Source organism: Rhinolophus hipposideros, assembly GCF_964194185.1.
Source record: "Rhinolophus hipposideros genome assembly, chromosome: 24".
Classification (NCBI taxonomy): Eukaryota; Metazoa; Chordata; class Mammalia; order Chiroptera; family Rhinolophidae; genus Rhinolophus; species Rhinolophus hipposideros.
The window spans coordinates 17,588,309-17,615,639 of NC_138070.1; the positions used below are offsets into that span (position 1 = coordinate 17,588,309).

At 37.1% G+C, this 27,331-nt stretch overlaps 1 protein-coding gene across 3 annotated transcripts in view; it reads right to left on the minus strand.

Moving 5' to 3' along the window:
- Window positions 1-27,331, minus strand: part of TTC28 (tetratricopeptide repeat domain 28) — a 617,832-nt gene that overhangs the window by 283,785 nt on the left and 306,716 nt on the right. For all 3 annotated transcript variants that reach the window (XM_081037616.1, XM_081037615.1, XM_081037617.1), the window contains 3 exons: window positions 21,654-21,801; window positions 10,992-11,264; window positions 9,965-10,095 (listed from right to left, as the gene is read on the minus strand). In XM_081037616.1, the coding sequence (XP_080893742.1) occupies window positions 9,965-10,095; window positions 10,992-11,264; window positions 21,654-21,801 (552 nt within the window). The remainder of the gene's footprint in view (window positions 1-9,964; window positions 10,096-10,991; window positions 11,265-21,653; window positions 21,802-27,331) is intronic.

A 27,331-nucleotide genomic window follows, 5' to 3' on the forward strand; every position in this document is an offset into this window, starting at 1 on the left:
GAAAATCTTTTAATCTAAAATATGTACAATACCTGTTCACCCAGCGATTCCACTTATCAGACACTAATCTAGTCCTAAATGTGTACAAAGAGATTTGTATAAGGTCTTACTTGCTGCAACCATATCTGTAAAAGGAAAAAAACCTTCCCTGAACCTTCCATCAGCAGATGAATGGCACATCCATAATATGTATCACTGCAAAAAAAGTTCAAAAGAATGTAGTTGATCTGTATGTGGTGACATGAAAAGAAGTTCAATACTATTAAGTGAAAAACATTTTGAAAAATGATATATTCCCACATATAAAAAACAAAACCATAATATTAAGTGGTCTAGAGCCATGCTGTATAATACAAACATAATTTAAACTTTCTAGTAACCACATGAAATGTAAAACTAGAGTAAAATTAATTTTAATAACATATTCTACTTAATCAATGTATGCGAAATATTATCATTATACTATAATCAATATAAAAACTTAATAATGAGATATTTTACGTTTTTTTCATTCTAAGTCTTTGAAGTCCAGTGTGCATTTTACATTTAGAGCACATTTTAATTCAAACTACTCCCATTTTTTAAAGTATAGTTGAGACACAATATTGTATTAGTTTCAGGTGTATACCAGTGATTCCACATTGTATACCTTATAATGTGATCGTCACAATAAGTCTGGTAACAATATGTCACTGTATAAAATTATTACGCTGTTACTATGTTGTATTATTCCCTGTGCTGTACATTACATCCTCATGACTTATTTTATTTTATAACTGCAAGTTTGTACCTCTGATTCCTCTTCACTCTTTGCAACCATCCTCCCATGCCATCCACCCCGCCTTGGCAAACATCAGTTTGTTCTCTATATCTATGAATCTGTTTCAGTTTTGTTTTGTTCGTTTGGGGTTTTTGGATTTTTTTTCACATATAAGTTAAATCATGTAATATCTGTCTTATTCTGTCCGACTTATTTTATTTAATCTAATATCCTCTAGGTCTATCCATGTTGCTGCAAATGGCAAGATTTCATTTCATTCTTTTTATGGTTCAATAATATTCCATTACACACACACACATGTATCCCACATCTTCTTTATCCATTCATCTGTGATGGACCCTGGGCTGTTTCCATGTCACATATATCTATATATCTATCTTATCTATCTATCTAGTATATACATATACGTATAAATATATACAGTGCCAAAAAATGCATAGACATTGTAAGAGAGGTTTTCTATGCTCAAGCAGTACTTTGCCATAATGGACGCATGATGGTAAGCACTCTGAGCACTTTTTGTAATTGCAGAAGTCAAACGTGACTTGTGTTCATCTTTTGTTACAGGTGTATATTGAGTATTACAATTAATACATTTTTTCCTTTCTTAAATATGAATACATTATATTTAAGAAATGTATTTATAAATTAAATACATTTTTTGACACCGTGTGTGTGTGTGTGTGTGAATGTTTATAGCAGCTTTTTCATACAAGTCCATATACATCACACTTAGAAGATTTATGTAATTTCCAGTTATATGCGTTTTCTTTTCGCATCTTTTTTTTTAAGTTTATTGGGGTGACAATTGCTAGTAAAGTTACATAGATTTCAGGTGTACAATTCTGTATTACATCATCTATAAATCCCATTGTGTGTTCACCACCCAGAGTCAGTTCTTCTTCCATCACCATATATTTGATCCCCCTTACCCTCATCTCCCACCCTCCACCCCCCTTACCCTCTGGTAACCACTAAATTATTGTCTGTGTCTATGAGTTTTTGTTTCTCATTTGTTTGTCTTGTTCTTTTGTTGTTTTTGGTTTATATACCACATATCAGTGAAATCATTCTGCTGATTGATTCTGCTTTTTCTGTCTGACTTATTTCGTTTAACATTATACACTCAAGATCCATCCATGTTGTCACAAATGTTCCTATATCATCTTTTCTTACCACCGAATAATATTCCATTGTGTATATATACCACAACTTCTTTATCCAATCATCTATAGAAGGACATTTTGGTTGTTTCCATGTCTTGGCCACCGTAAACAAAGCTGCAATGAACATTGGAGCATATGTGTCTTTATGGATAAATATTTTCAGATTTTTTGGATACCCAGAAGAGGGATTGCTGGGTCATATGGTAATTCTATTCGTCATTTTTTGAGAAACTTCCACACTGCCTTCCATAATGGCTGCACCAGTCTGTATTCCCACCAACAGTAGATGAGGGTTCCTTTTTCTCGACAGCCTCTCCAACACTTGTTACTATTTGTTGATGATAGCCATTCTGACTGGGGTGAGGTGATATCTCATTTTGGTTTTTATTTGCATTTCTCTGATGATTAGCGATGTTGAGCATTTTTTCATATGTCTATTTGCCACTTGTATGTCCTCTTTGGAGAAATGTCTCTTCAGGTCCTCTGCCCATTTTTCAATTGGGTTGTTTGTTTTTTGTTGAGTTTCATGAGTTCCTTGTATATTTTGGATATTAGCCCCTTATCGGAGGCACTGTTTGCAAAAATCTTCTCCTATTCTTTATTTTGGTTGCCTCTTTATTTTGTCGATGGTTTCTTTTGCTGTGCAGAAGCTTTTAAGTTTCATATAGTCCCATTCATTTATTTTAGCTTTTACTTCCCATGCCTTTGGAGTCAAATTCATAAAAGGCTCTCTGAACCCAAGGTCCATAAGTTTAGTACCTATGTTTTCTTCTATGCAGTTTATTGTGTCAGGTCTTATGCTTAAGTCTTTGATCCATTTTGAATTAATTTTGGTACATGGTGACAGATAGCAGTCCAGTTTCATTCTTTTGCACGTGGCTATCCAATTCTCCCAGCACCATTTATTGAAGAGGCTGTCTTTTCTCCACTGTATATTTTTTGATTCTTAAAAATTATCTGTCCGTATTTATGTGGTTTTATTTCTGGGTTCTCAATTCTATTCCATTGGTCTATGTGTCTGTTTTTCTGCCAATACCATGCTGTTTTGATTATTGTAGCCCTGTAGTACAAGCTAAAGTCAGGGAGTGCGATACCTCCAGTATTGTTCTTTTTTCTTAAGATTGCTTTGGCTATTCGGGGTCTTTTGTGGTTCCAAACAAATCTGATGATTTTTTGTTCTATTTCTTTAAAAAATGCCATTGGGATTTTGATGGGGATTGCATTAAATCTGTATATTGCTTTGGGTAATATGGCCATTTTAACTATGTTGATTCTTCCAATCCATGAGCATGGAATGTCTTTCCATTTCTTTGTGTCTTCTTCAATTTCTTTTAAAAATGTCTTATAGTTTTCAGCATATAGGTCTTTCACATCCTTAGTTAAGTTTATTCCTAAGTATTTTATTCTTTTTGCTGCAATTGCAAAAGGAATTGTTTTTTGTATTTCTTTTTCTGAGATTTCATTGTTAGTATATAGGAATGCAATGGACTTGTATGTTGATTTTGTAGCCAGCAACTTTACTGTATTCGTTCATTGTTTCTAATAGCTTTTTGGTGGAGTTTTTAGGGTTTTCTATATATAGCCAGGGTTATATGTTAATAAGGAACCCAGCCAAAGTTCCATTCCAAGTTTGTCTAATATCTAAGTTCACACTCTCAACCACTATACTACACTTGAAAGAAATTATCAACTTATTGCTGCAGCTTCAAGATACACTCATAGATCTAAGTAGTAGACACCTTCTCTCCTTTGCTTACAGGACAGTGTCAATTAAAAAGTGAAAATTCTGAGAGAAGTCTACTGCAAAAGTCTAGGCAGCAGAAGGCAGAAAAGAGGAGGCAGAGAAGAGATTTCTATTAGAGAAAGAGGAGAACCCAGTAATAAACCAAACGTGAGGGTGAGGGGGCATGAGTAATTGGACAAGTGCTAAGTAGAAGTAGGTACAGATTGGGGCTAAGTCAGGAACACTGAATTGAAGGTGGATGTCTAGGCAGCAGTTGGATAAAGAAAGATGAGGCTCAGGAGAGAAATCAGACCGATAAAAAAACTTCAGTCATCAGCATATTTGCATATCAGATTCCCTGAATAGAGAACAATGTCTCTAGTACAAGATAATTTATGCACTCTTCTGACAATTAATATTAGCTCACAGGAAGGTCTCTGTGGGCACCAGAAATTAATTTTGAAACCATTAAAGCAGACAGAAGGTTAGTTAGAATGAAAAATCCTATGGAGAAGGTATCACTTCCCCTATTAAGTATCTGAGAGTAATCTTGTAAAAGAAAAACCTATTGCTCTTTAAGGTAAGTGGAGAAAGTGGTTTCAGGCTGCTATCTTGCTACTCTGGGAAAAATTTGTTAATGCATTATACCTAAAATATCAGAGGCAGAAAGATGCAGGTTGGTCTCCTCGCCAGTCAGAACATTTACAGTGTTTAATTTTTGTTTCAAAAGACAGTTTCCTATATTTTATTTCAATATCAAAATACAGTTAACCGTTGAACAACCTGGGTTTAAACTGCATGGATCCACTTACATGTGGATTTTTTTCAATAGATATACAGTCAGTGCTCTTTATCCCTGGGTTTCACATCAGTGGATTCAACCTACTGGTTTATTGAATACTAAAAGCGGTAGTTTCTATATGTGGTTGGGAATCCATGGATGCAGAGGGCCACCTGTATGCACTGTCCTACACCATTTTATATAGGGACTCGAGCATCCATGGATTTTATTACCTGTGGGGGTCCTGGAACCAATCTCCCATGGATATTGAGGGACAACTGTAGTCAAAAGTTATATTCTATTGCATGGGGATAAGCACCCCAAACTCTGTATTGTTCTAGGGGGAACTATAATGCTAAAGGGAAACCAAAGTACAATTTGAGGTCACAGATACAATGTAAGAGCAGGATAACCATAAAAAGAGTACATTTCTAAACTTCATATACTCATGAAGGTATGCATTTTGGTACAGTTTTTGACTGGGGGAAGAGTTCTCAAAGTTCTAACCCATGTAATAATTAAGAGGGAAAACAGTAAGGGTATAACATACGTAAAGAAATGCATAAAATTATCATTATTTACAGAAATTTCCATCACGGAAAAATCCAAAGAAATAAGCAAAAAATTATGAGCTACAATGAGAATTTTCACATGACCAATAACAAATCATGCAAAATAAACATCTTGCCTCTATGTCATCAATAGCTAGTTAAACACACACACACACACACACACACACACACACACACACACACACAATGAAAACAATGTCCCATTTCCAACAAGATGCCTTAAATATCTAGGGGGAAAAAAATCTCCCAAAAAGTGTAAATAAATCAGTGAGGGGCATAAAAGAGTAAATGGAGGAAAAGACCAGGCTCTTGAACAGAAGATAGACTACCGGAAAGACATCAATTTATCCATAAGTAATTTGTAAATTCAGTACACTTTCAGTAAGGATCCCAATAAAAGAGTCTCCGAAATTTGACAAAATAATTTTAAAGTTCATTTGTAGGAGTGGGAAAGGAAGAATATCCCATACATTTTTAAAAAGAATATTGGTATGGAACTTGTAGAAGATATAACATGTATTATAAAGTAACAATAATTAAAACTGTGTATTAGAACACAAATTGTCCAACAGCTCAGTGGAATGATACAGCAATGCCCAGAATCAGATCAATATAAAATAACCAATATCACAAAAAAAACAATTAGGTCGGAGCATTAAACCTCCTTATAAAAGAAATATGAGCATGAAACATTTTATACAAGAAATGTTCAAAACATAATCAAGCCCGGTACTAGCTGGTTAGCTCAGTTGGTTAGAGTGTGGAGCTCTTAACGACAAGGTTGTTGGGCCACTGTGAGCTACGCCCTCCACAACTAGATTGAAACAACTAATTGACTTGGATGGAGCTGATGGGTCCTGGAAAAACACACTTAAAAAAAAAAAAATCATCCCTCAAAGAGATCAAAGAAATACAAATTAAAACAATAAGATACCAGGTACTGGTTTTTGGGGTTTTTTTTACATATCAAGTTGACTTTTTAGTTTTAATAGTAATGCCTCATGTTAGCTAGTGCAAGGAAATGAAACCTTTCATAAATTGCTGGAAGGACTGAAAAAAGAGACAGCCTTTCTGAGGGCAATTTACAGTAAGTATCAGAAGCCTTGATATGTTTTTGCCAAGTGAGCCCACTTTGAAGAATTTGACCAAAGGAAATGATGAGAGATATGTTCAAAGATTTATCTACAAATATTTTTTCCAGATTTTATAATACCAAATATTTTGAAACAAACTAAATGTGTAACAGTATGGGGACAGCTTTGCTGGATAAAGTAACCTTGGTTGTAGATCATTGCTTTTCATCACTTGGCATATTTCCTGCCAATCCCTTCTGGCCTACAAAGTTTCTGTTGAGAAATCAGCTGACAGTCTAATGGGGGCTCCCTTGTAGGTAGTAACTAACTACTTTTCTCTTGCTGCTTTTAAGATTCTCCCTTTGTCTTTAACCTTTGGCATTTTAATTATGATGTGTCTTAGTGTTGGCCTCTTTGGGTGAAAGCATTAAGAAATACAAACTGGTAGTTAATACAGTATGGGGAATATAATCAACAGTGTTGCAAAGACCATGTAAGGTGGCAGATGGGCACTGGACTTATCAGGGGGATCACTTCATAGACTGTGTAGATGCCTGCCCACTGCGCTGTACACCTGAAGCTGAAGTAGAATAATATTGAATGTCAATTATAAGTAAGTATGTAGGTATATGTAGTCCCAGAATGTGGAGTACAACATAGGGAAGATAGTCAATGGCATTGTAACAGCCATATAAGATGTCAGAGGGGTAGTAGCTTGGGGGGCGGGTTATTACTTTATGAAGGGTTTAAACATCTATTAGTTGCTTTGTACACCTGAAACTAAAAACAAAACCAAACAAAAAAATATCAGTATGGGGACATATTAAATAAATCATAAGAAAGCCATAAGACTTTCAGTAGAATATTTAAAAATTAGTGGGAAAATATTAATGAAAAACAAATTATAAAACAGTATTACAATAAGATTTCAATTTTTGTTTCAATAGATAAAAACAATTATAACTGCATATATGACCAAAAGATTATACCCAAAATATTAATAGGATGGTAAGCTTACAGTTGGTTATTTTCATGTATTTTTTATGTAACTGAATAAAACTAATAAATACTACCTTTTAGAAAAACCAAAAGTCTGTGACTATACCGAATAGGATGATGGAAAATATCTGGCCTTTGCTAAAGGCATGAACTATCTTATCACTCAGCAAAACATGACTAATAATGCTGCCCAGGTTTTAGAACCCCATATGCCAATTTCTATCTCTCACTCAGGGGCCAACTTGAGCCCCACCTGTTTCACAAAGCTTCCCAAGTTTATACCAGTCTCTGTCTCCTCTAGAATTCCACAATCTTAGCAGTGATTCACCATTTATTGCTCAAGCAGTGTTTTAATATTTTTGTTGTGTTAAAGTTCTGACTCGAAGAGAACATGAGCCCCTGAAGGGGAGTGACCCCCCACCCCCCACCCATACCTTGAACCCCCAGCACAGTGCTTCGTGAGCAGACCTCACAGTTAACCGAGTTAAATTCCAGAAGACTGGTCAACTAAAACTTTGGATCTAAACAAAATACATATTATTGTTATAGTTCCATTTAGACATTTTATATATTCCTTTAAGTTCTGAACCAATATTAACTCCAGTCTTAACAATTGGTAGCTGGATTCAGGGATGGGGGGATAAAGATTTCCAGTTAATTGCAGGCAGGCAAGAAGCAGCACTCAAATACAACCGTAAAAATGAAGAGAAATGATAAGAAAATAAATAACATTAAATTTATCAAGAAAACTAATGGTACCCTATAATTCCAGAGGCAAACACTACAAAAGAGACACACAGTGAGAGAAAACAGAAATTCTGCAGGTCAATCTAGAAATCAGATAAATACGCTTTGGCAACACAGGGCAGCTAGCAAGGGCTAGAAACCAGAACATCCCAGAACAAGCCTTCTGCTGTAGTCAAGCTATGGCTAACCAGCAGCCAGACTAGGCCAGAGTAGAAGGGGAATAGCCAAAAGAGGATTGTAAAAATTGTTAAGGTTTTGATAACCTGAAACATTGAGGAGACCCTTAATTATAGTAGCTGGACATTCTCTACCTACCTCCAGTGGGGAGAAGGAAATAGGTTTAAAAATCAATCTCAGGGTCTCTTAATTATACATAAAAGGGATTTCCCACTCGGCAGGCTTGTGAACTACTGCAGTAGTGGTTAAGCAGAGGCCAACGGAAGGGGAGAGGGGGTGTCTGTGGTAGGTGACACCTCTAAGATGGAAAGGTTTTGGGCAGGGAACTGGTTACCCGTATTATCTCAAGGTCCTTTTCATCCTTATGATTCAATGATTTCTTCATAACTACTGTACAACAAAAGTCTATGAAACCCAGATAACACAGGCTACAGAAAATTACACTATTAAGAGGAAAAGCAGAAAAATTTCATGTCTCCTTTTTAATACCTATGACAATCCTATGGCGCTAATTAAAAGCCTTTCTACTCTAGCCAGTAATTGGGCTAATATACATATCCCAAAGCTTAAGAAAATAGAGTACAAATGCAGTTCTTGATGTATTTATAACTGTCTCTTCATTAAATGGCCCTATCTAGACAACTACGCTGTTTTAGTTCTTAAACATGACTCTCACTTCTTAATGCCATCAGTATATCTGCCTCGAGAAGCCTGATTCCTCTTTTCATTCTCTTAACATCAAGAAATCAGACTGTATTGCTTATAAGAAATGTTTGTAAGCTAAGAGTGAATAGACAAAGAGAAAAGTGTTTAGGTAATTCTCTTGAGAATAAAATTGCCAAAAGTCCATGGCCCTCAGTCGTCTTATTTTGGTAGCTTTCAAAGGCTTTTTTCTGACACCCATGGATGAGAGAGACATTGCAGAAGTCCAGTCTTCCCATGGGGAGATTCCAGCACACTGTTGGTACAAAGCTGTTTCCCTCCCCAGTTCCTTCCTAATGTTCTAGAGACTTGAAGATATCGAGTCATTTAAATAATATAATTACTCTCCATAATGCCCCATAGTGAAATTCTGCAGTACAAACGTACCTAAACATATTTCCCAACACATAAATTGATTCATAAATTTATTGTTGCCTCTGCTTTTAACTGTCTCTTCCTTGTTAATATTATATTTTAAGTACTATCTATGGAATTCCATTATAGAATTCCAGGTACCATGCTAAGTACTTTACACGTATTATTAATAATCCTATCGACAACTGTGCATGGAATAAATAGAATCGTCATTTTCTGAGTAAGAAGTTAGAGGCAAAAGGGTTAAGTAATAACTTCCCCAAGATGGCAGATCCAAGAAGCACTGGAGCAGGGATTCAAATCTGGGTCTATCTCACTCCAAACCCCACCCTCTTTCCACTCTGTAGGCACTTTCTCATCATGTCCCATCTCCTAGGTATCAGGTCTCTGAGAATATTACATTTCATTTCAATAATGAAGACTGGGATGATATTTCTTTATCATTACAATTCAAGTCTCTGAATCAGACTTCGTATGCTTCTACCACCTGAGTTAAAAATCCACTGAAGAAACAACAGGAAGGGTTTGCAGTAATAATACTCTATCTCAAATAAAGCATAATGTGTGCTTCCTTAATTTAATGAATGTGTCACGATAATATAGCTTTTTGCTAATTTTATGGATGTCTGCTCCACAGCACATTTGAAGAGAATCAGAAGAGCGCATCAGACCACGCAGTCAGAGCCTGAGGTCAGGAGCCATGTCTTATCTCTGTATCCCCAAGGCCTCTACTTGGCAGACGCCCAACACCTGGTTGTTGATGAAATACAGAAGCAATGATTATCAACTTCTAAAAGTAACACTTTAAGGTACCTAAGACGTTTTGTTTCCAAAAAGAAGTGTTTTGAGTTTGCAGGTGACCTCCTACCTCTCGGTCCTTGAGCTTCATGGCGAGCACCAGCTGATGCCTGTGGTTAGTGAGAGCCTCCCGGTAATTTCCTTTGGAGAAGAATGCAGAGCCTAGATTCCCATGAGCTCGGCATTCTCCTGTCTGGTCACCTGCATGGGTTGAAAAAAGTAGACTTCTCTAAGTTATAGCATTGTTTTAACATATAACGGCCATCTTAACTGAAGAGCCACAGACTTGCTAGCTAAGATTTCACTTGCCTTCTCTTAGAAAAGTACTTTCTTCTTCTACCAGACTATATGTGGAAAGTCGTCCTAGACCTTAAATCTCTGGATAACAACTGTTATTGTTGTTATACAACTGCAACCAGGGACATGGGTGTCCTGGAAATGAGAGGTTAAAGACTTTGGTACAAACCAGCTGCTGTTTGAGTCACTTCATTGCTCCGCTAATGACTGTTGGTTCTGAACAACCATCAGCTTGTTGGTTCAGTCATTTGACTCCAAACCTACTATCACATATTGCTCCTTTATAAGTATGCCAATGGTAGATTCACCACATCCCTTCTCTTACTGCAATCCCGCAAGCCCTTGAATAATCACCATAACAACAATCGCAAGTATGAGCCACACTTATTTTACAAACGAGGAAATGGCAGCACAGAGAGCTTAGACAACTTGCTGAAGGTCACCCTGCTAGTAAGTGGCAGGCCAGGATTCTGAACACAGCCGTCTGGCTCCAGAGCCCACACTCGGAACATGGCACTGTCCCGTCTCCTCCAACATCAAGATGGTGCATTCTAACGTGGGCAACAATTACAATTAAGATGAAAGATTCGCCCACCAATACACTCATTTGGGATATTACATCTGGGAACCCAACTCTCTGAGGAGGGCAATGAATATGTTAATCCATATCTCTTGGCCTTTGGGGCCGATGGAAAGCCCTAAAGACCCCGATCCTCTAAAACATCCCCATTCACGCCAGGTTAATCGGCTTTCCTGAGCTCCTCCCTGTACTGGAATAAAGGAGCGAAGCGTAACTCTACCTAAGGTCTTGGCTACGTCCAAGTCCTGCTGCATGTATCCAGTGCTCTTCTCTGTGTTTCCGAGAGACCAGTAGGCACTGCTCAGGGCAGAGAAAACGGAACCTCTCAGTTTGAGGCTGCAGGTGCCAATCTTCAGAGCGGCTTCTAAGACAACCACAGACGCCCCGTGATGGCCCGCTGTCAGCAGTTCCTGCCCAACCACAGACACCACCACAAAGGGACTCTTGTCCAGTTTCATTTTCTGAAGCTGCTGGTAAGTGGGCTCGAGGGAGTCTGAAGAAAAAGAAAAGAAGAAAAGGTAGAAGAATACACAAACCACTCTGTGCTGTATGCTCTAGAAACAAATGTTTACCACACCTTTTTATGGCCTATTTCCAATACAGACCCTTCAGCCTTTCATCCAGGACCACCCTCCCTGTCCATGTAGCCACATGACTTTGTAACACCAGCCTCAGTCCACTTCCTTCCTTCTCTTCACTCTCGAATGCATGTGCCACACTTGTCCTCTTTTGGTCTTTCTTTGAACATGACACATCCCTTTCCCCGAAAGCTTTTCCCTTTTCTGTTCTGCTGCCCTCTCAAAATATGACATGCTTCAAGGTCCACCTGGTTTATGCAGTATACCTAGGCCCTCCAGACCACACGAACCCTCGCATTTAAACTTCTGCGGCATTGTTATAGTTAGTATCGTAGTTTGGTCCTAAACTATTTCAGAATTGTTCCACGTGTGTTAATTTTAAAAAGGTTTTCCCAGCTAAATCTGAATACCGCTGTAGGACTGTTTAACACTTTATTAAAATTCCATAGCAATTAGCACAAGATGGACACTAAATAAAAAACCTGCCATTGCCACACAGGTGGATGTCCCTAACGTACTTAGCGATCAATAAATGTTTGTTAAACCTGAATCTGAATGACTGATTAATAGATCCCGTCCAACTCTTTCCCTAGAAGATGCAATAAGAATGGTTCTCCCAACAAAATACCTGCCATCCTCACTGGCAATCCAGTTTCCATTGCTGCTTCTGAGATGAATATAACCAAATAAAAAATATCATCAATTTTTATTGTGGTGACAAATGAAACCAAAAATGAGTTTTCTAAGTAAGGTAGAAGACTAAATTAATGTTGATCTCATTTTACTTTCATGTGGTGTTTGAAAGGACACAGATTAGGGGTAAGGAAGCCCCAAGGAGATTCTTTCTATTTGAAGCTAGGTTTGAATACAGATGATCTCTAAGATCCTTTCCCTGCTTCTCTCTTTTTATTTTTGAGACAATTGCAGAGCTAATGACGATAACCATACAATGAGGTGGCACTTATAACGCATTTGTTGCTAGCTTTCCCGGAAAACCATTTCACATTGTGCACATGTGAAAAACTTTAAAAAGGTTGGTCTCTTTACATCGTGAATCTCTCAGCCAACAGTACTGTATTAAAATGTAATTTTTACAATTTATGACTTCAAACCTCAACTCTCCATTAATGAGCTCTCATCTGAATCAACATTACCATGTAAACCTTGAAACCTACTGGTGCCTAAAGAATTTGTTCCCTTCAATCAGATCACTAAACAGAAAACAAAGAACATTTTTACACCTGTCAAGATGCAAGCAGTACATAGAACCAGCAAATACTAGCTAACCAGTAGGGTTAAATACAGGCACAAGAACCCAGCAATTGCCAGAACAGAAAAGAACAATACTATACTGAAATAACTGAGCAGAATTTTGGTGGTACCCACCAATGGGTTTGGCAGCCAATGATGAGCACATCAATACTCAGATACTTCATACAAGATATGATAATACAAGATAATACCCTTGTATTATCTACGAATCCCACTAATTAATTAGCAGAAGCAAAAACAATAGAATTTTAGAGCTAAAAGGACCTTGACAATACCCTTGTTTTAGAAATGAAGAATCAGTATTAAAGTGGTTCACCCAAGGTCAGACAGCCTGGGACAGAGCTAAGACAAGAATGCATTGCTGGGCTCCAGGTCCAAGGCCTGTGATAGCACACCAGGCAAAACTCCTAGCCATTCACAAAAGAAACTAATCTTGGCTGGTTTTAAGTAGAAAAGAAATGCACTGAGCGGCTACTTGGAAGGGTGGAAACCAGGCCTCCAGGTCCACAGTCAAAATCCTGCCATAAAATCTCCCCGGGTGAAGGCGACATAACTGTTGCAACTACACAGAGGATACCACAGCCTGCAGTGCTGCCCCCACCACTACTGAACGCCACCCTTAGAAAACGGTTGTCACTAGTACCACCTACACCACCAGAACAGATTCTGTGGTATCCTTTCTTCTTTGAACCTTTAGCTCCTGAATCAAAAGTGGGGTCCCAGGTTCAAAGAAGAATGGGAAAATTAGGATCTAATGTTTTTAGCTTTTGTAGTGGAAGGCAGGAGGCAGAAGTGTAAGATAAAGAATTCCCAAAACACAGGAAGAGTGTTCAGGCACGGACAGCCCAAAATGACTGACGGTCAGCAAAGATACTATGCTTCAGCTGGTGATTTTTTTAATCATAGCAATCATGGCTATATTCAAAAGAAAAGCCATCTAACTGAACCTCTAAAACTACACAATAATGGGAAGAAGAGAACATTACCACGGGACTCAGGGAAATACGAGGATGTTCCTGCCTCCCTCCCCCACCCCCAGAAATCATCAATGGTACAAATTTCTATTAAATAAAATGAAATTGAAGGAACAAGAGGTCAAAGATCAAATTTCCATTTTCAGTATATATAGGAAAGACAATATAAACACATTAAAAGATAAATCAGTGTGGCGGTCCCTCAAAAAATTAAAAATAGAACTACCTTATGATCCAGCAATTCCACTTCTGGACATTTATCCGAAGAAATTGAAAATACAGATTCGAAAAGACACATGCATCTCTATGTTCATTGCAGCATTATTTATAATAGTCAACTATGGAAGCAACCTAAATGTCCATCAGTAGAGGACTAGTTAAAGAAGATGTACATATATGCAATGGAACATTAATTACTCTGCCATGAAAAAATAATGAAATCTTACTATTCACAACATGGATGGACCCAGAGGGTATTATGTTAAGTGAAATAAGTGAGACAGAGAAGGACAAATGCCATATGATTTCACTTATTTGTGGAATCTAAGAATCAAAACAAACAAACAAACAAAACCGAAATGGACTCAGAGAGAGAACAAATTGATGGTTGCCAGATGGGACAGGGATTGGGGGAGGGTAGGTGCAAAAGGAGATAGGATTCACAAGTACCGCACTGGCAGTTACAAACTAGTCACGGGGACATAAAGTACAACACAAGGAATATAGTCAATAAAACTGCAATAAATATGTATGGTGCCAGAGGGGCACTAGACTTATTGGGGGTATCACTTTGTAAGTTATATAAATGTCTAACCACAACATTGTACACCTGAAACTAATATAATATTGAATGTCAACTGTAATTGAAAGAATTAAAATTTAAAAAATAATTAAGAAATAAAAATTTAAAAGATAAATTATAATGCAAGCTTATATACAGCACATATTATAAGAGTTTGGAAAAGGGAGTGATTATTAAGAGTAATCAGAAAGCTTCATGGAAGCAGAAATTGATATCTTGAAGGAAGGGTAGGACTTAGACGAGTTATTTTTTCTGGCAGTAGTAGGTATTCTAAGCAGAAGCTTTTTCCTAACCAAAGGTCCAGGAGAAGACAGGTACATGGAATGACAGGAAATGATGAACAGGTCAGCTGGAATGGAATAGAGAATATTTATAGGGAAGAAAACTAATGTGGAAAAATGGAGAAAATACTGAGCTAAGGATGAAAGACCTGGATTTCGAAGCCTCAGAGCCTAAGTCTCTTCATTTTGTCAAATGCATTGATTGTGATTGTGGTGATGGTTATATACATGTCTATACGTATGTGTATAAATATATACATATGTATACATACATACATGGACCTATGCATGCATCTATGCATGTGTACACACATATATACACACAAAAGTCCATTTCACTTTATGTAATTTAAAAAGTTTTTCAACGTCAAATTTCTCTGCTTTTGGCTGTAATTATGTCTCCTTTGTCCACTGTTAATTATGTCTCATTTGTCCACACTCACTAATCAGAAGCTCTGGTTATCACCGGTATATGCATTTGATGAATAAAAGTGGTATGGAAATTCTTTTAATGTATAAAAATTTATAGGCTACATCAGGTGATCACCAAGATTCTTTCTAACTACACTTTTTTATGATTCTAATTCCTATTCTAGAGTAAACGTAGTAGGCTGTTAGCAAAGGGACTAATTTTATGATTTAATAAGGCTAGGTGGAGCAGAGTTTTGGCAGCCTGTAGCTATTAAGATGTTTTTCTTTCTAGAAACTATGCATAACATATGAAGTAGCCAATGTCAAACCAACTCCTTAAGAATGTAAAGGCCCTTTACAACATTCATTAAACATCAGTTATGTGCTTTCAAAATGTAAAGGCTTTAAGAATTTAAGATGAATAAAATCACATTTTCCTGACAGTTGAAGAGCTTGTAGGAATGTAGTTGAGGCTAATAATAAACAAATAATAACACTCTGCTAAGAGGTACACAGTAGGTCCTCAAATAACACTGTTTCATTCAACATCATTTCATTACAGCACTGATGAGTGCCACAGGAACTTAATTTTTTTTTATATTAAGTAGCCTATGGTAACATTGGTTTCATTATATGTCATTTAGCTTAAAGTCGCAGAACCTAGCAACAATGTTAAGTGAGGATTTATTGTACTATATTTCATCAGTTCTGAGATGTACATTTATTCACATATTAACATCTTTGAATTGGAGATTTCATATCTGTGAACTCAGGGCTGCCTTACAATGATCTGTCACTTCTACGTCCTAATGGACCTAGAAGAGCTCTTTCAGTGTATATAAAATAAAAAGTTAAGCGTCAAGAAAGAACTGTGTCTTCATTTAATCATCAGCATTTTCTTTTTTTTTTCAGTAATACAAAATAATGATAGAACTTTCAATCTAGAGTTCCTAGTATTGGTAGGATACACTACGGGCCGCAAAGGAGAAAGGTACTAAATCCACCCAGGAAGGTCTGGGAATGCTTTCCAAAGAAAGTGACACCAGAATAGAAAATGGAGATATGGGAACCAGTGTTTTCCAAAAACTGCAGATGGACTGCATTTTGGAGATGAGAATGAAAAGATATGAGGTAAGATTTCTTCTACTATAGAGGTTGGCCTCTATCATGCAGGCAATGGGGAAAATGCAGAATTATGAATAAGAGAATAACAGGTCAGACTTATATTTTAGACAGTTCGTTCGGGAAGGATAGCAACAGACTGATTTAGACGAGATAAAAGCTTAAAAAAAACAATAATAATAAATAACCAGTTAGAGGAAGAGTCCTGTATTTGCAATGACAGACCAGATGGAAATCAAGGGATAAATTTCAGACATATACAGAATTAAAAAAACAAACTTACAGAATTTGAGGAAAATGTATTTAATAGGCACAATGCCTTATTCCAGAGGAATGATACTCTACTGACTATCTCCTATGGATCATCTGCAAGGTAACTAACATTTTTACAGACTTCAATCTATCTAAGGCACTATGAAGACATTCTGGAGACTTCCAAGGTATTCTAATAACAATTTCCTAGCATACATGACTAAAAAGGCTTCAACTTTCCTAAAAACTTGGTGATACCACTAGCAATTATCCTTCGATATGTCACTAAAATATAATACTGGGGCAGACCGGTGGCTCAGTTGGTTAGAGCGTGAGCTCTGGGCAACAGGGCTGCTGGCTCGATTCCCACATGGGCCAGCGAGCTGCACCCTCCTCAACTAGAATGAAGTCAATGAGCTGCTGCTCAGCTCCCGGGTGGCCAGATGGCTCATTTGGTTGGAGCGCCGGCTCTCAACCACAAGGTTGCCAGTTTGACTCCCCAACACCCACAAGGATGGTGGGCTGTGCCCCCTCCAACTAAGATTGAACACAGCACCTTCAGCTGAGCTGCCACTGAGCTCCCGGGTGGCTCAGTTGGTTGGAATGCGGGTTCTCAACCACAAGCTTTCGGGTTTGACTCGCGCTAGGGATGGTGGGCTCTGCCCCCTGCAACTAGCAACGGCAACTGGATCTGGAGCTGAGCTGCGCCCTCCACAACTAAGATTGAGAGGACAACAACTTGACTTGGAAAAGTCCTGGAAGTACACGCTGTTCTCCAATAAAGTCCTGTTCCCCTTCTCAAATAAAATCTTTTAAATAAATAAATAAATAAATAAATAAAATAAAATATAGTAGTGAACTGCGAAGCCAGAAGACTGGGAAAAACAATTCTGGAATGACTCTCCAAACAGGGATCCAAAGAAAGAATAGTACCTATTAACAAAATAATAAGTAAGCAAAGTATTATGAGGATAAAGTACTCCCCAAAATAACAAAATTTAGAGGTAAGTTTCACAATGTTCACTTAATTTTAATTTTTACCTTTCTTAAGCTAATTCCTTAAAGAGGAAACGAAATTAAAAACCATTCAGCTTGTCACAAAAAGACAAATATTGTATAATTCCACTTATATAAGCTACCTAGAGTAGTCAAATTCATAGATATAAAATAGCATGGGATTTGCCAGGAGCAGTGGGGAGAGTGAAGTGGGAATTATTGTCTAATGGGTACAGAGTGCCTTTGGGAAGATGAGAAAGTTCCGGAAATGGATGGTGGTGATGGCTGCGTGATACTGTAAATGTACTTAATGCCATTGAATTTAAAACTGAAAATTGTTAAATGGTCAATTTTATGTTACGTATATTTTACCACAATTAAAAACACACATTGGTTCGAACTAAAAGCAAAACTTAACCCTCCTCAAAAAGATGAAAGCAAAAACAACTGGCATGTTTAGCACTTTGTCTAAGACACATCACATTTTTCTGAGCTTCTTTGTGTATTTATTTATATTCAACTTCATTCAAAAAGGATTCACAAGCCTTCTATAGAAATAAGGTGGAAAATACAGAAGTTAAAGTGAGTGGAAAGTAAGGGTAGGAAATAAAACTCAGCATACAGACAGGCCTAAAGGTGGCCAGACACTGGGCTCTCTGCTTCATACAAGACAAAGCAAAAGGATAAAGGATCGCTTTAAAAATTCGCAGACCTTTCAGATAAAAATATACTAACACTCAGGAGAAACTCAGCTTTTCCTGGAACTGAAGCCTAGGAGAAACTTCTCCAAGGAGCGCTCAGCCAGAGTGTGTCCTACATGTGTGTCCTACAGTTTTGATTCCACACCCCCAACACTGTACAAGAGCAGGATGGTTATTGCTGCGACTTCTATTCCTCCTCGATGAGAAAAGAAGCACCCCACTACAGAGCGGAAGGCATCCTACCAAGTGCCTGCCTTTATATGCTAGTATTGGATTCTCAACACAACATTAGGCGCTAGACATTATCGTTTCCCTTTTACAGATAAGGACTGAGGTGTAGAGAAAGGAAGCAACCTTGCTCAGTCAATGGAAGAGCAAGTGGCAGTGCTGCAATTAGATTCCAATCTTTTGGGGAAAAGTCTATATTTTTTAACACAATATTTCAGGAAGAGGTCCCCTATGAAAAGTAACTGCCACCTAAAAGAGTTCATCGAGGGTCGACAATTAGGCAAATAAAATTTGACCCTGAGAGAAAAGCTTATATATTCAACAGCCATTTTCCACGAGCACTTCATAAAATCAGCTTCCCTGGATCCTCTGGAGCTGGTAGAAACACCATGACAGGAGATGGCCCATAAATGTAATAGTCTTTAGATTACCGAATTAACAGGAAAGGAGAAAATATACACAAGAGAACTCATAAGAAGCAGCCCTGGCATCTTTAGAGGAACAAATAAAGGTAAACTCAATCTCACTTTGTAATTATATTATTAAATTTGTGGTTGGCAGTAGTCTATGCTACACCATCCAAATCTGCATAAACATTTACAAGATACAATGAACTGAAGTTGCTGAAAGACTATTTAAAACTGAGAAATGGAAAACAGTAAAAGGATAACTTGAAAAGTCATGAAAAAGAGTGTATCATTTTATATTTACACTTATTTTTATATTTTCATTAATGATTTAAGGGAAATACATTATATATACATTATATATATATACATTATATATACATTATATAAGTACATTATATATGTGTGTGTGTGTATATATATATATATATATATATATATATATAATGATGTAAATATAACCACAGGAGAAGCAGTTTACCGATATCTGGTAAGTGAGCACAAGTAAAACCATAAAAATAAAGGAAAACAGACTTAATTCAGTTAGCCACATAGGCAGCAACACTATAAAAAAAATCAAGTAAGTTTCAGTGTGGATAAATATAACATATTTATTTGGGAACTATAGATTGGCTATACCTTTAAAAAAAATGAAAACTTGAAATTTCAAAAAAAGGCCAAACCACAGGACTGCTTTGCATATCATGGGAACTTTGTTTGCTTACAGAAGCAACTGGACTAGGGAGCTTTCTCTGTTGCATTTAAGAATTACAAAAGAAAAAAAAAACTGACACAACATATCAGACCTATATACAAAGTGACTCAGACTACACAGCTATGCCACAATGGCAGAAACTTAGAAAGCTGCAAGAAGCTAAAATAAAAGTGGGTTAAAAAAAGGGGGGGGGACAGCAAATAAAGATAGATTTGGTGAATTACAACTCTACGACAGAGAGGTCATTAAGACATGAGATGACGCCCAGAATACCACCGTGCAGAGCAACAGTCTATCTATAAAAGTTGGTAAGAAAAACCTACAGTGGTACAGGCAGAGCTAAAAATAAACGAGATAGATTAAATTGCTGTAGGGCAAGAGAAGAAGATATTGAATCGCTCCGGGCACCTGTAAGGTGCAGCATTCTCCAGGGTCAGCCATAGGTCACTGGGTACAAGCTGGAAAAGCACACTGCACAGAAAACCCTAAGGGTGACAGCAGCACTGAGCTACTATTCGCAGTGCAGGAAAGATTTCCTTACATTTATCTAAACAAATTGCTTCAAAGGCATAACGGTATGATTCTGCTGATCTCAACATGTTCACTGCAAAATTCTAAGGCAGCAGCAGAAACACCTCAGAATATAGAAGTGATATCTTCATGAACGAAATAAAAAAATGTTCCACGCAAATTACTTGTGGAGGGGTGTAGGGAAAGAATGAGAAACTACTAGGAAAATGGAAAGGGGAGACAGATTGAATTTTTGTTGTTGTCCATACCTACCCCACCCCCAACCCCCAGGCCCTGGAGCTCCAAAGCGCATCTGCTCTAAGTCAAGAGTTTATTAACAGCAGGTCCCCCAGTGGGAGAAGCCATTAGGTTCCTGCAGCAAAGACTCGGCTTTGGATGGGGATATAAAATCGCACGAAGAGAGGTTTCATTACCACTCTTTTTCTAAAACGTGAAATCTTCGACTTCCAGGAAAATATTTGTTAGAGCTATGAATTGCCCAGCGACCATGAGTGCCATTGAGTTCATTAAACGTTTACTTAGCATATATTTTGAGCCAAATACCATACTAGCCAGTATACTAAAAACAACCCAATGCTGCAAACATTTTCAAAACTAGAAAATGTCTAATGACACTGCCATCGGAATTTTTAGGTTCCTTCAAAAACGTACCTTTTTGGAGACAAAAAGAAGAGTTCTGCTTGACATCAGCTAGTGAATATGGAACAATATTAGCTGTCCAGTATTTGCCATCAATCTACCTTAGTGTCTCTATCACTCTGCAAAGATGACAATTGGTGTATACTTTCAGCCCAACCTTCCCAAGAGCTCAAATCCATTGTTTTTCCAGAATACCATTTGATATAAAAGAGAATAGTAGGAAAAAACAATTAAACTAGTGTCTGCCTCTTTCTCTCTCTCTTTCAATTCAACATAATCTTGTAATACTGCTCTGAAAATGTTACACACAGTCTACAGTTAGATCCATATTTCCTTTTATGAAATATCACAATGTCTAATGTCTTCTTTTATTTGATTATTTCTAGATGGCATATTAGTCCAACTAAGCAAACCAGAAGTATGTGGTTTAGAGATACAGAATCTTAGAACTACAAAAAATATGCGGATTCTTTAGATAACTCTAAAATCTAAAGAAGTCATATAATTAGCTAATGAAAACTTCAAAAATATAATCTAGATCAGGGGTGTCCAAACTTTTTTCAACGTTTTTCACCAAGGGCCACATGCGGTAAAATACACAAACAGCCGGGCCACTCACTCGAGGTGAAGTACGTATTGCCTCACCTGGTTTAATAAACTAAACATATTTTTGGAATTTGCTGCGGGCCAATAAAAACTGGATTGCGGGCCGCAGTTGGCCCGCGGGCCGCAGTTTGGACACCCCTGCTCTTGACCCACAGACTTTTAGGCCAGTGGCCTTACCACCATCCTATTCTGGTCCATTGTCAGCTACTGACAGTGGTTTTTGATCATCTTTTGTCTAAAGTATACAATCGTTGCAAATCTGACAAGCTGTCCATTCTCAATACCTGAGTCTAAAGTCTTCAAAGGCTTTAGTCGTCCATATTCTACTTTAAGTTAGTGTCGCCCCAAGTACTTTTATCACATTTACCTCTCATGGGAGATTTCATGGCAGCTTCCACCATCCCCACCAGAAGCTGGAGACTCTTGGGGTCTTGAGCCAGCCCAGATGCAAAGGCTGCCAGGGCATCGGCATGACGTCCGAGGTACTGGAGGGCAACACCCTGTCGGAAGTATGCCTGCAAATAAAAAAATACACAATGCATATTTTGCTCATATGCTGTGCTCCAACAAGGCTGGTGATGATTCTTTATTAGAACAACACATCAGCAGAACAAAGATTGAGATAGTCTTGATTCAAAAACTAGTAAATATTTCACAATCAAATCTGACTTCTTCCAACATCATAAAATATACACATGCTTCTTTCAGGCAAATTATATTTTAAGCTTTCATTCTTTTCACTTCTAGAACACTTATACATTTTATCACATTATTTGGCATTTAGTCACATATTGGTTTTACTATTTTTTGATGATTTTAAAAATATTTCTTATCCCATCTTTAATAGCTTCTCAAGGACAGGGGTTTGGAGATTTCTTTATATCTCACCAAAGTATGTGGTACAGTGCAAGGTAAATGATAGATCCTCAAATTCCACTTAGTTTATATTTTTCCCCCTTTTACATATAGAACAGGAAAAATCAATATGTGATTATTAAAATAATTTTAATAATGACTAACATAACACAGCTATATTTAAATGCAGTGTTTCAGACAATATTTAAAAGCTGTTCTCTAAAATATGTGTGTTTTGCTTATGAACAAAATAAGATTATCATTGTATTCTATAATTGGATTAATGTAAAAAGTAGGATCATCAGCTGTGATTATAGGAGAACATACCTCCTTCCAGCAAATTGCAAAAAGGGATCAGAAAATTAATAAAATATTTACATTTGAGAATAGTCGTAAGGAAGTGCAGTTTGGTTTTAAACACACAGAGTAAAACCAACTAAATGAACAAATGGTTACTAGTATATAGCCAGCAAAGGACCTTGTCCCTGATTAAATAACACAAAACAATTATTAATGTTTTCATTGCTTTTGTGACAACATCTGCTTCTAAAATACTTGGCCTCCTATTTAACTTCAACATTCAACATTCTTACAATACTACATGCTTATAACAAAAATTTACTTTTTTCAGTCCAATATATTTTGAATTGCCAAAAATTATATTCACAGGATCTAAACGAAGTTTCAAACGCCTCCTAGAACTGTTACTCATTAAATTTAATACATGACTTTACAATTGTGCATTACGTGCACATACACACACAGCGAGACAGAGCACCTTTAATGTTTACAAAACATTCACTGATTTGATTTCATTTTTACAACTAACTTGTGAGGTAATGTAAGATAGGCAATACTACTCAGTGTTTGTATTAAAGAAAACAATCCATAAACAGAATAAATAACCAGATTATTGTGGGCTATGCAGACTTGTACTTGGTTAAACTGTCAGCAGCTGTTAAAACTCACACCCGATCAGAAAATAACCTCTACATGCATTTTCATTACTAATTCCTAAGATCGCTTCCTTTCAATGGTCTCAGCCACTGTTTCATTTTTTTATTATTATTAGTTTCAGGTGTACAAAGCAACATAGTGATCAGACATTTACACCCCTCACAGAATGATGACCCCACCAAGTCTGCGACCCCTCTGACACGTACATAGCTGTTACAATATATGAACTATATTCCCGATGCTGTACTTTACATTCCATGACTTTTAAATTATAGTGCCACATTCCATAATTTTTAAATTATAGTTGACATTCAATGTTATTTTATATTAGTATTAGTTTCAGGTGTACCACATAGTGGTTAGGCATTTATATAATTTATAAAGTGATCCCCCCAATAAGTCTAGTACCCGTCTGACACTATGCATAGTTTTTACCATATTATTGACTCTACTCCCTATACTGTATTTCACATCCCCGTGACTCTCCTATAATTACTAATTTGTACTTCTTAATCCCTTCACCTTTCTCACCCATCCCCCCAATGTTCACCCATCCCTCCCTCCCATCTAGCAATCAGTTTGTTCTCTGTATCTATGAATCTATTTCTGTTTTGTTTGTTCGTTTACTCTGTTCTTTAGATTCCACATATAAGTGAGATCACATGGTATTTGTCTTTCTCAGTCTGACTTATTTCACTTAACATACCACTCTCTAGGTCCATCCACATTGCTGCAAATGGTCAGATTTCATTCAGTAATACTTCATGATATATATGTACCACAACTTCTTTATCCAATCATCTATTGATGGCTCAGCCACTGCTTTAATCTTTAATGTGTTTTAATGACATTTTTCACTATTCTTTTCATCTCACATTTTATGTGATGTCTATAATCTAACGGGCAACATATACCACATTCCAATTAAAAATAACGATAGTTTACACAATTCTAGAAATGCTATATTAAACTTAAACTAAAAGTACACACACACACACACACACACACACACACATACACATACATACATATACATAAATATTCATTCCAAATACCTGTAAACTGTAATTATCATTTATGGAGAGAGAAAAAAGATGTCTTTAGTTATTGATTTCAGGAATATATATTTTAAGAAACACAAATATTTATTGTGGTAATAATTTTACAATATATGTAAGTCAAAAGTATACTGCATACCTTTTCCCTATGTAATGCTATATCTCAATAAAACTAAAAAACAAAAATCTTAAATTAGTCTCAATGAAGTTTGACAATTTCTTGCATATTTAAAGCAAAACTTATCATTCATTACTTCATTGAGAGAACAACTAATTTCCCTGTCTCCAAATGCAATCACTGAAAAATATGATTTATCTAATCCTTGGTAGGCAGGCAAAGTAGTGTTAAATGCCAGTTATGGTACCAAGTTCACACAGTAATTAAAGAATAGTGTGCATGTTTTGTTTTCTGAGGACACTCAGAAATTAGATGAGACAAGACAATGACCATGCCATCCACAATCTTGGCTTGCTTTCTTCAGAAGATTTTGGAAAGAAGTATAGGAGAGAAGACTCAAAAATCTCCCTTAGACCTCTCTCATTCCCTTCCACAATCCGCACCCCAACTTTGTATGATTTTTCTCAGTTAAAAGCTTAAGAGTTATATCCTTGTTGAGATAGCGTAATAACTCACACTCTGACAAACCTGTTCCTAACTCACCGAGTGGGCTATCCCAACTTTCCTCCATGCAGTATTCATTGCATGTACAAATAGCTGTGGAATAAAAATTAGTCATCTATACTTCTGTGAGAGATATGCCATAATGGATTCAAATGGATGATGATAAAACCTAGATTGTGACAGAATAAAAAGATTTCAGCACAGTACCTAACAAAGTATGCACTCAATAAAATTAGCTATTTGATCAAGAAAAAAGAATTATAACAAGAAAATGTGATTACAGATAGTATATAAGAGGAGTCCAACAAATATTTTATTCAAGAGTCTAGTATAATATTATTCAATTCCCATCACTACTTCATTCACTCCTCTCCTTGCTCCATGAAAGACTGTGGCAGACATATGAAAAAATGCTTAATATCACTAATCATTAGAGAAATGCAAATAAAAACCACAATGAGATACCACCTCACTCCAGTCAGAATGTCTATCATCAATAAATCAACAAACAACAGGTGCTGGAGAGGATGTGGAGAAAAGGGAACCCTGGTGCACTGTTGGTGGGATGGTAGATTGGTGCAGCCACTACGGAAATCAGTATGGAGGTATCTCAAGAAACTGGAAATGGAACTACCTTATAACCCAGCAATTCCACTCTTAGGTATCTATCCAGAGAAATCCAAAACGCTAATTCAAAAAAATATATGCTTTTATAATACCCCAATGTTTACTGCAGTGCTATTTACAATAGCAAAAACTTGGAAACAACCGAAATACCCATTGATAAAAGACTGCATTAAGGAACTGTGGAACATTTATACAATGGAGTATTACTTGGCCATAAAGAAGAATGAAATCTTACCATTTGCAACGATATGGATGAACCTAGAGAACATTATGCTAAGTGAAATAAGTCAGTCAGAGAAAGACAAATACCATCTGATCTCACTTATATGTGGAATCTAAAGATCTGAATAAATGAGCAAAGTAAACAGAAATAGTCTCAGAGATACAGAGGAAAAACACGGTTGCTAGAAGGGAGGGGTTGGGGTTGAGGAAGAGGAGGAAGGGATTAGACAGCATCAATTGGTAATTACAATATTGCCATGGGGATATGAAAGACAGTTTGGAAAATATAATCAATTTTGTAAAGGTTTTATAGGATGTCAGATAGGAACATGTCTTATTAGGAGACCACTTTATGGACGGTGTAGGTGTTTGACCACTGCACTGTACACCTGAATCTGAAGTTGAATAATATTGTATGTTGACTATAATTTAATATATATAGTCATGGGTTATGGAGTACAGCATAGGGAATAGAGTCAATGGAATTGTAACAGCTATATATGATGTCAGAGGAGCAACAGATTGGGGGAGGGGGGTCATCACTTAGTGACGGGTGAAATGTCTAACTAGTGCATTGTTTTGCACTCCTGAAACTGAAAAAAAAAAAAAAAAGACTATTGGCAACTGGGAAACTTACTGCTATAAGGCTCCCAGCCAAAATCTGAACCAGCTGACTAAAAGAAACTGGTAGTATCAGGTCTTAGGTGATGCAGCAGTCACCCACATAATCCCCTGCCAGCCTCTTCCAAAGCAAAGGTCAGGATGCGCTCAGATTCACAACTGTTTACCACAGCTTCCAGAAAATTGATGTGATCTGCTGTAGCCTCTCTGCTTCACCCTTCCTGGTGCCTGCTACTCATTTTTCTCTTACTTAGTGTCACAGGCTTCACAGGAAGCTGCTTCACCTGGGAAAGGCACATATTTTGATCACTTCGGATTAAGCAGAGGCAGTATACCAACAGAAGGCGAGGCCTGTGAAGCAATACTGAACACGTGGTGCCCAGCCAACCTCAGAAATTATATTCCCCTGCCTTCGCATCCCTCCCCCCACCACATACACCACATTCTGGTCACTGGTTAGTTGCAAAGGGGGAAGGAAGGGCAACATGAATTGACTACTGAGAGCGCCTATACCTGAGAACAATGGTTTTAGCCTGAAGCTTTAGCCAAGAAGAGAAATTTCGAGGAAGCTAGTTAATACACTGGACTAAAGGTAAGATGCCTAGATTTTCAAGTGTTGCAGAGTCATTCATTTTGTTGTTGTTGTTGATCACAAGGAACCCTCAAAGATTATTCCACACATGCTACTAAATAATCTCACAAGTATAACTGGGTTATAAGAGTAAGTTTTCCTTCCTTCCTCCCTTTCTTCAATTAACATTCCAGTAAAATCTATAGCACCAGACACTGTGAGGTCTACAACAAACGGAAAGAAACAAAGTCAGGACTCACCCGCAAGGCGCTCAGAGACTAAGGGGAATAGAAAAAGTTATAAATGTCTTGACTGCTATCTGCAGTAATTTGTTACAAGTAGCAAGGTTTTCTAACATTTCAACAGTAATAAAAATGTAACTAATGACCAAAGTATTCGTGCCCTGTTGTTGAAACTATTAGTGTCTGCTCTTTATTGGAGGGCCATTCTTCTCACCTCAGAGAGTTTGCCATAGACTAAATGTTTGTGTCCCTCCAAAATTAATATGCTGA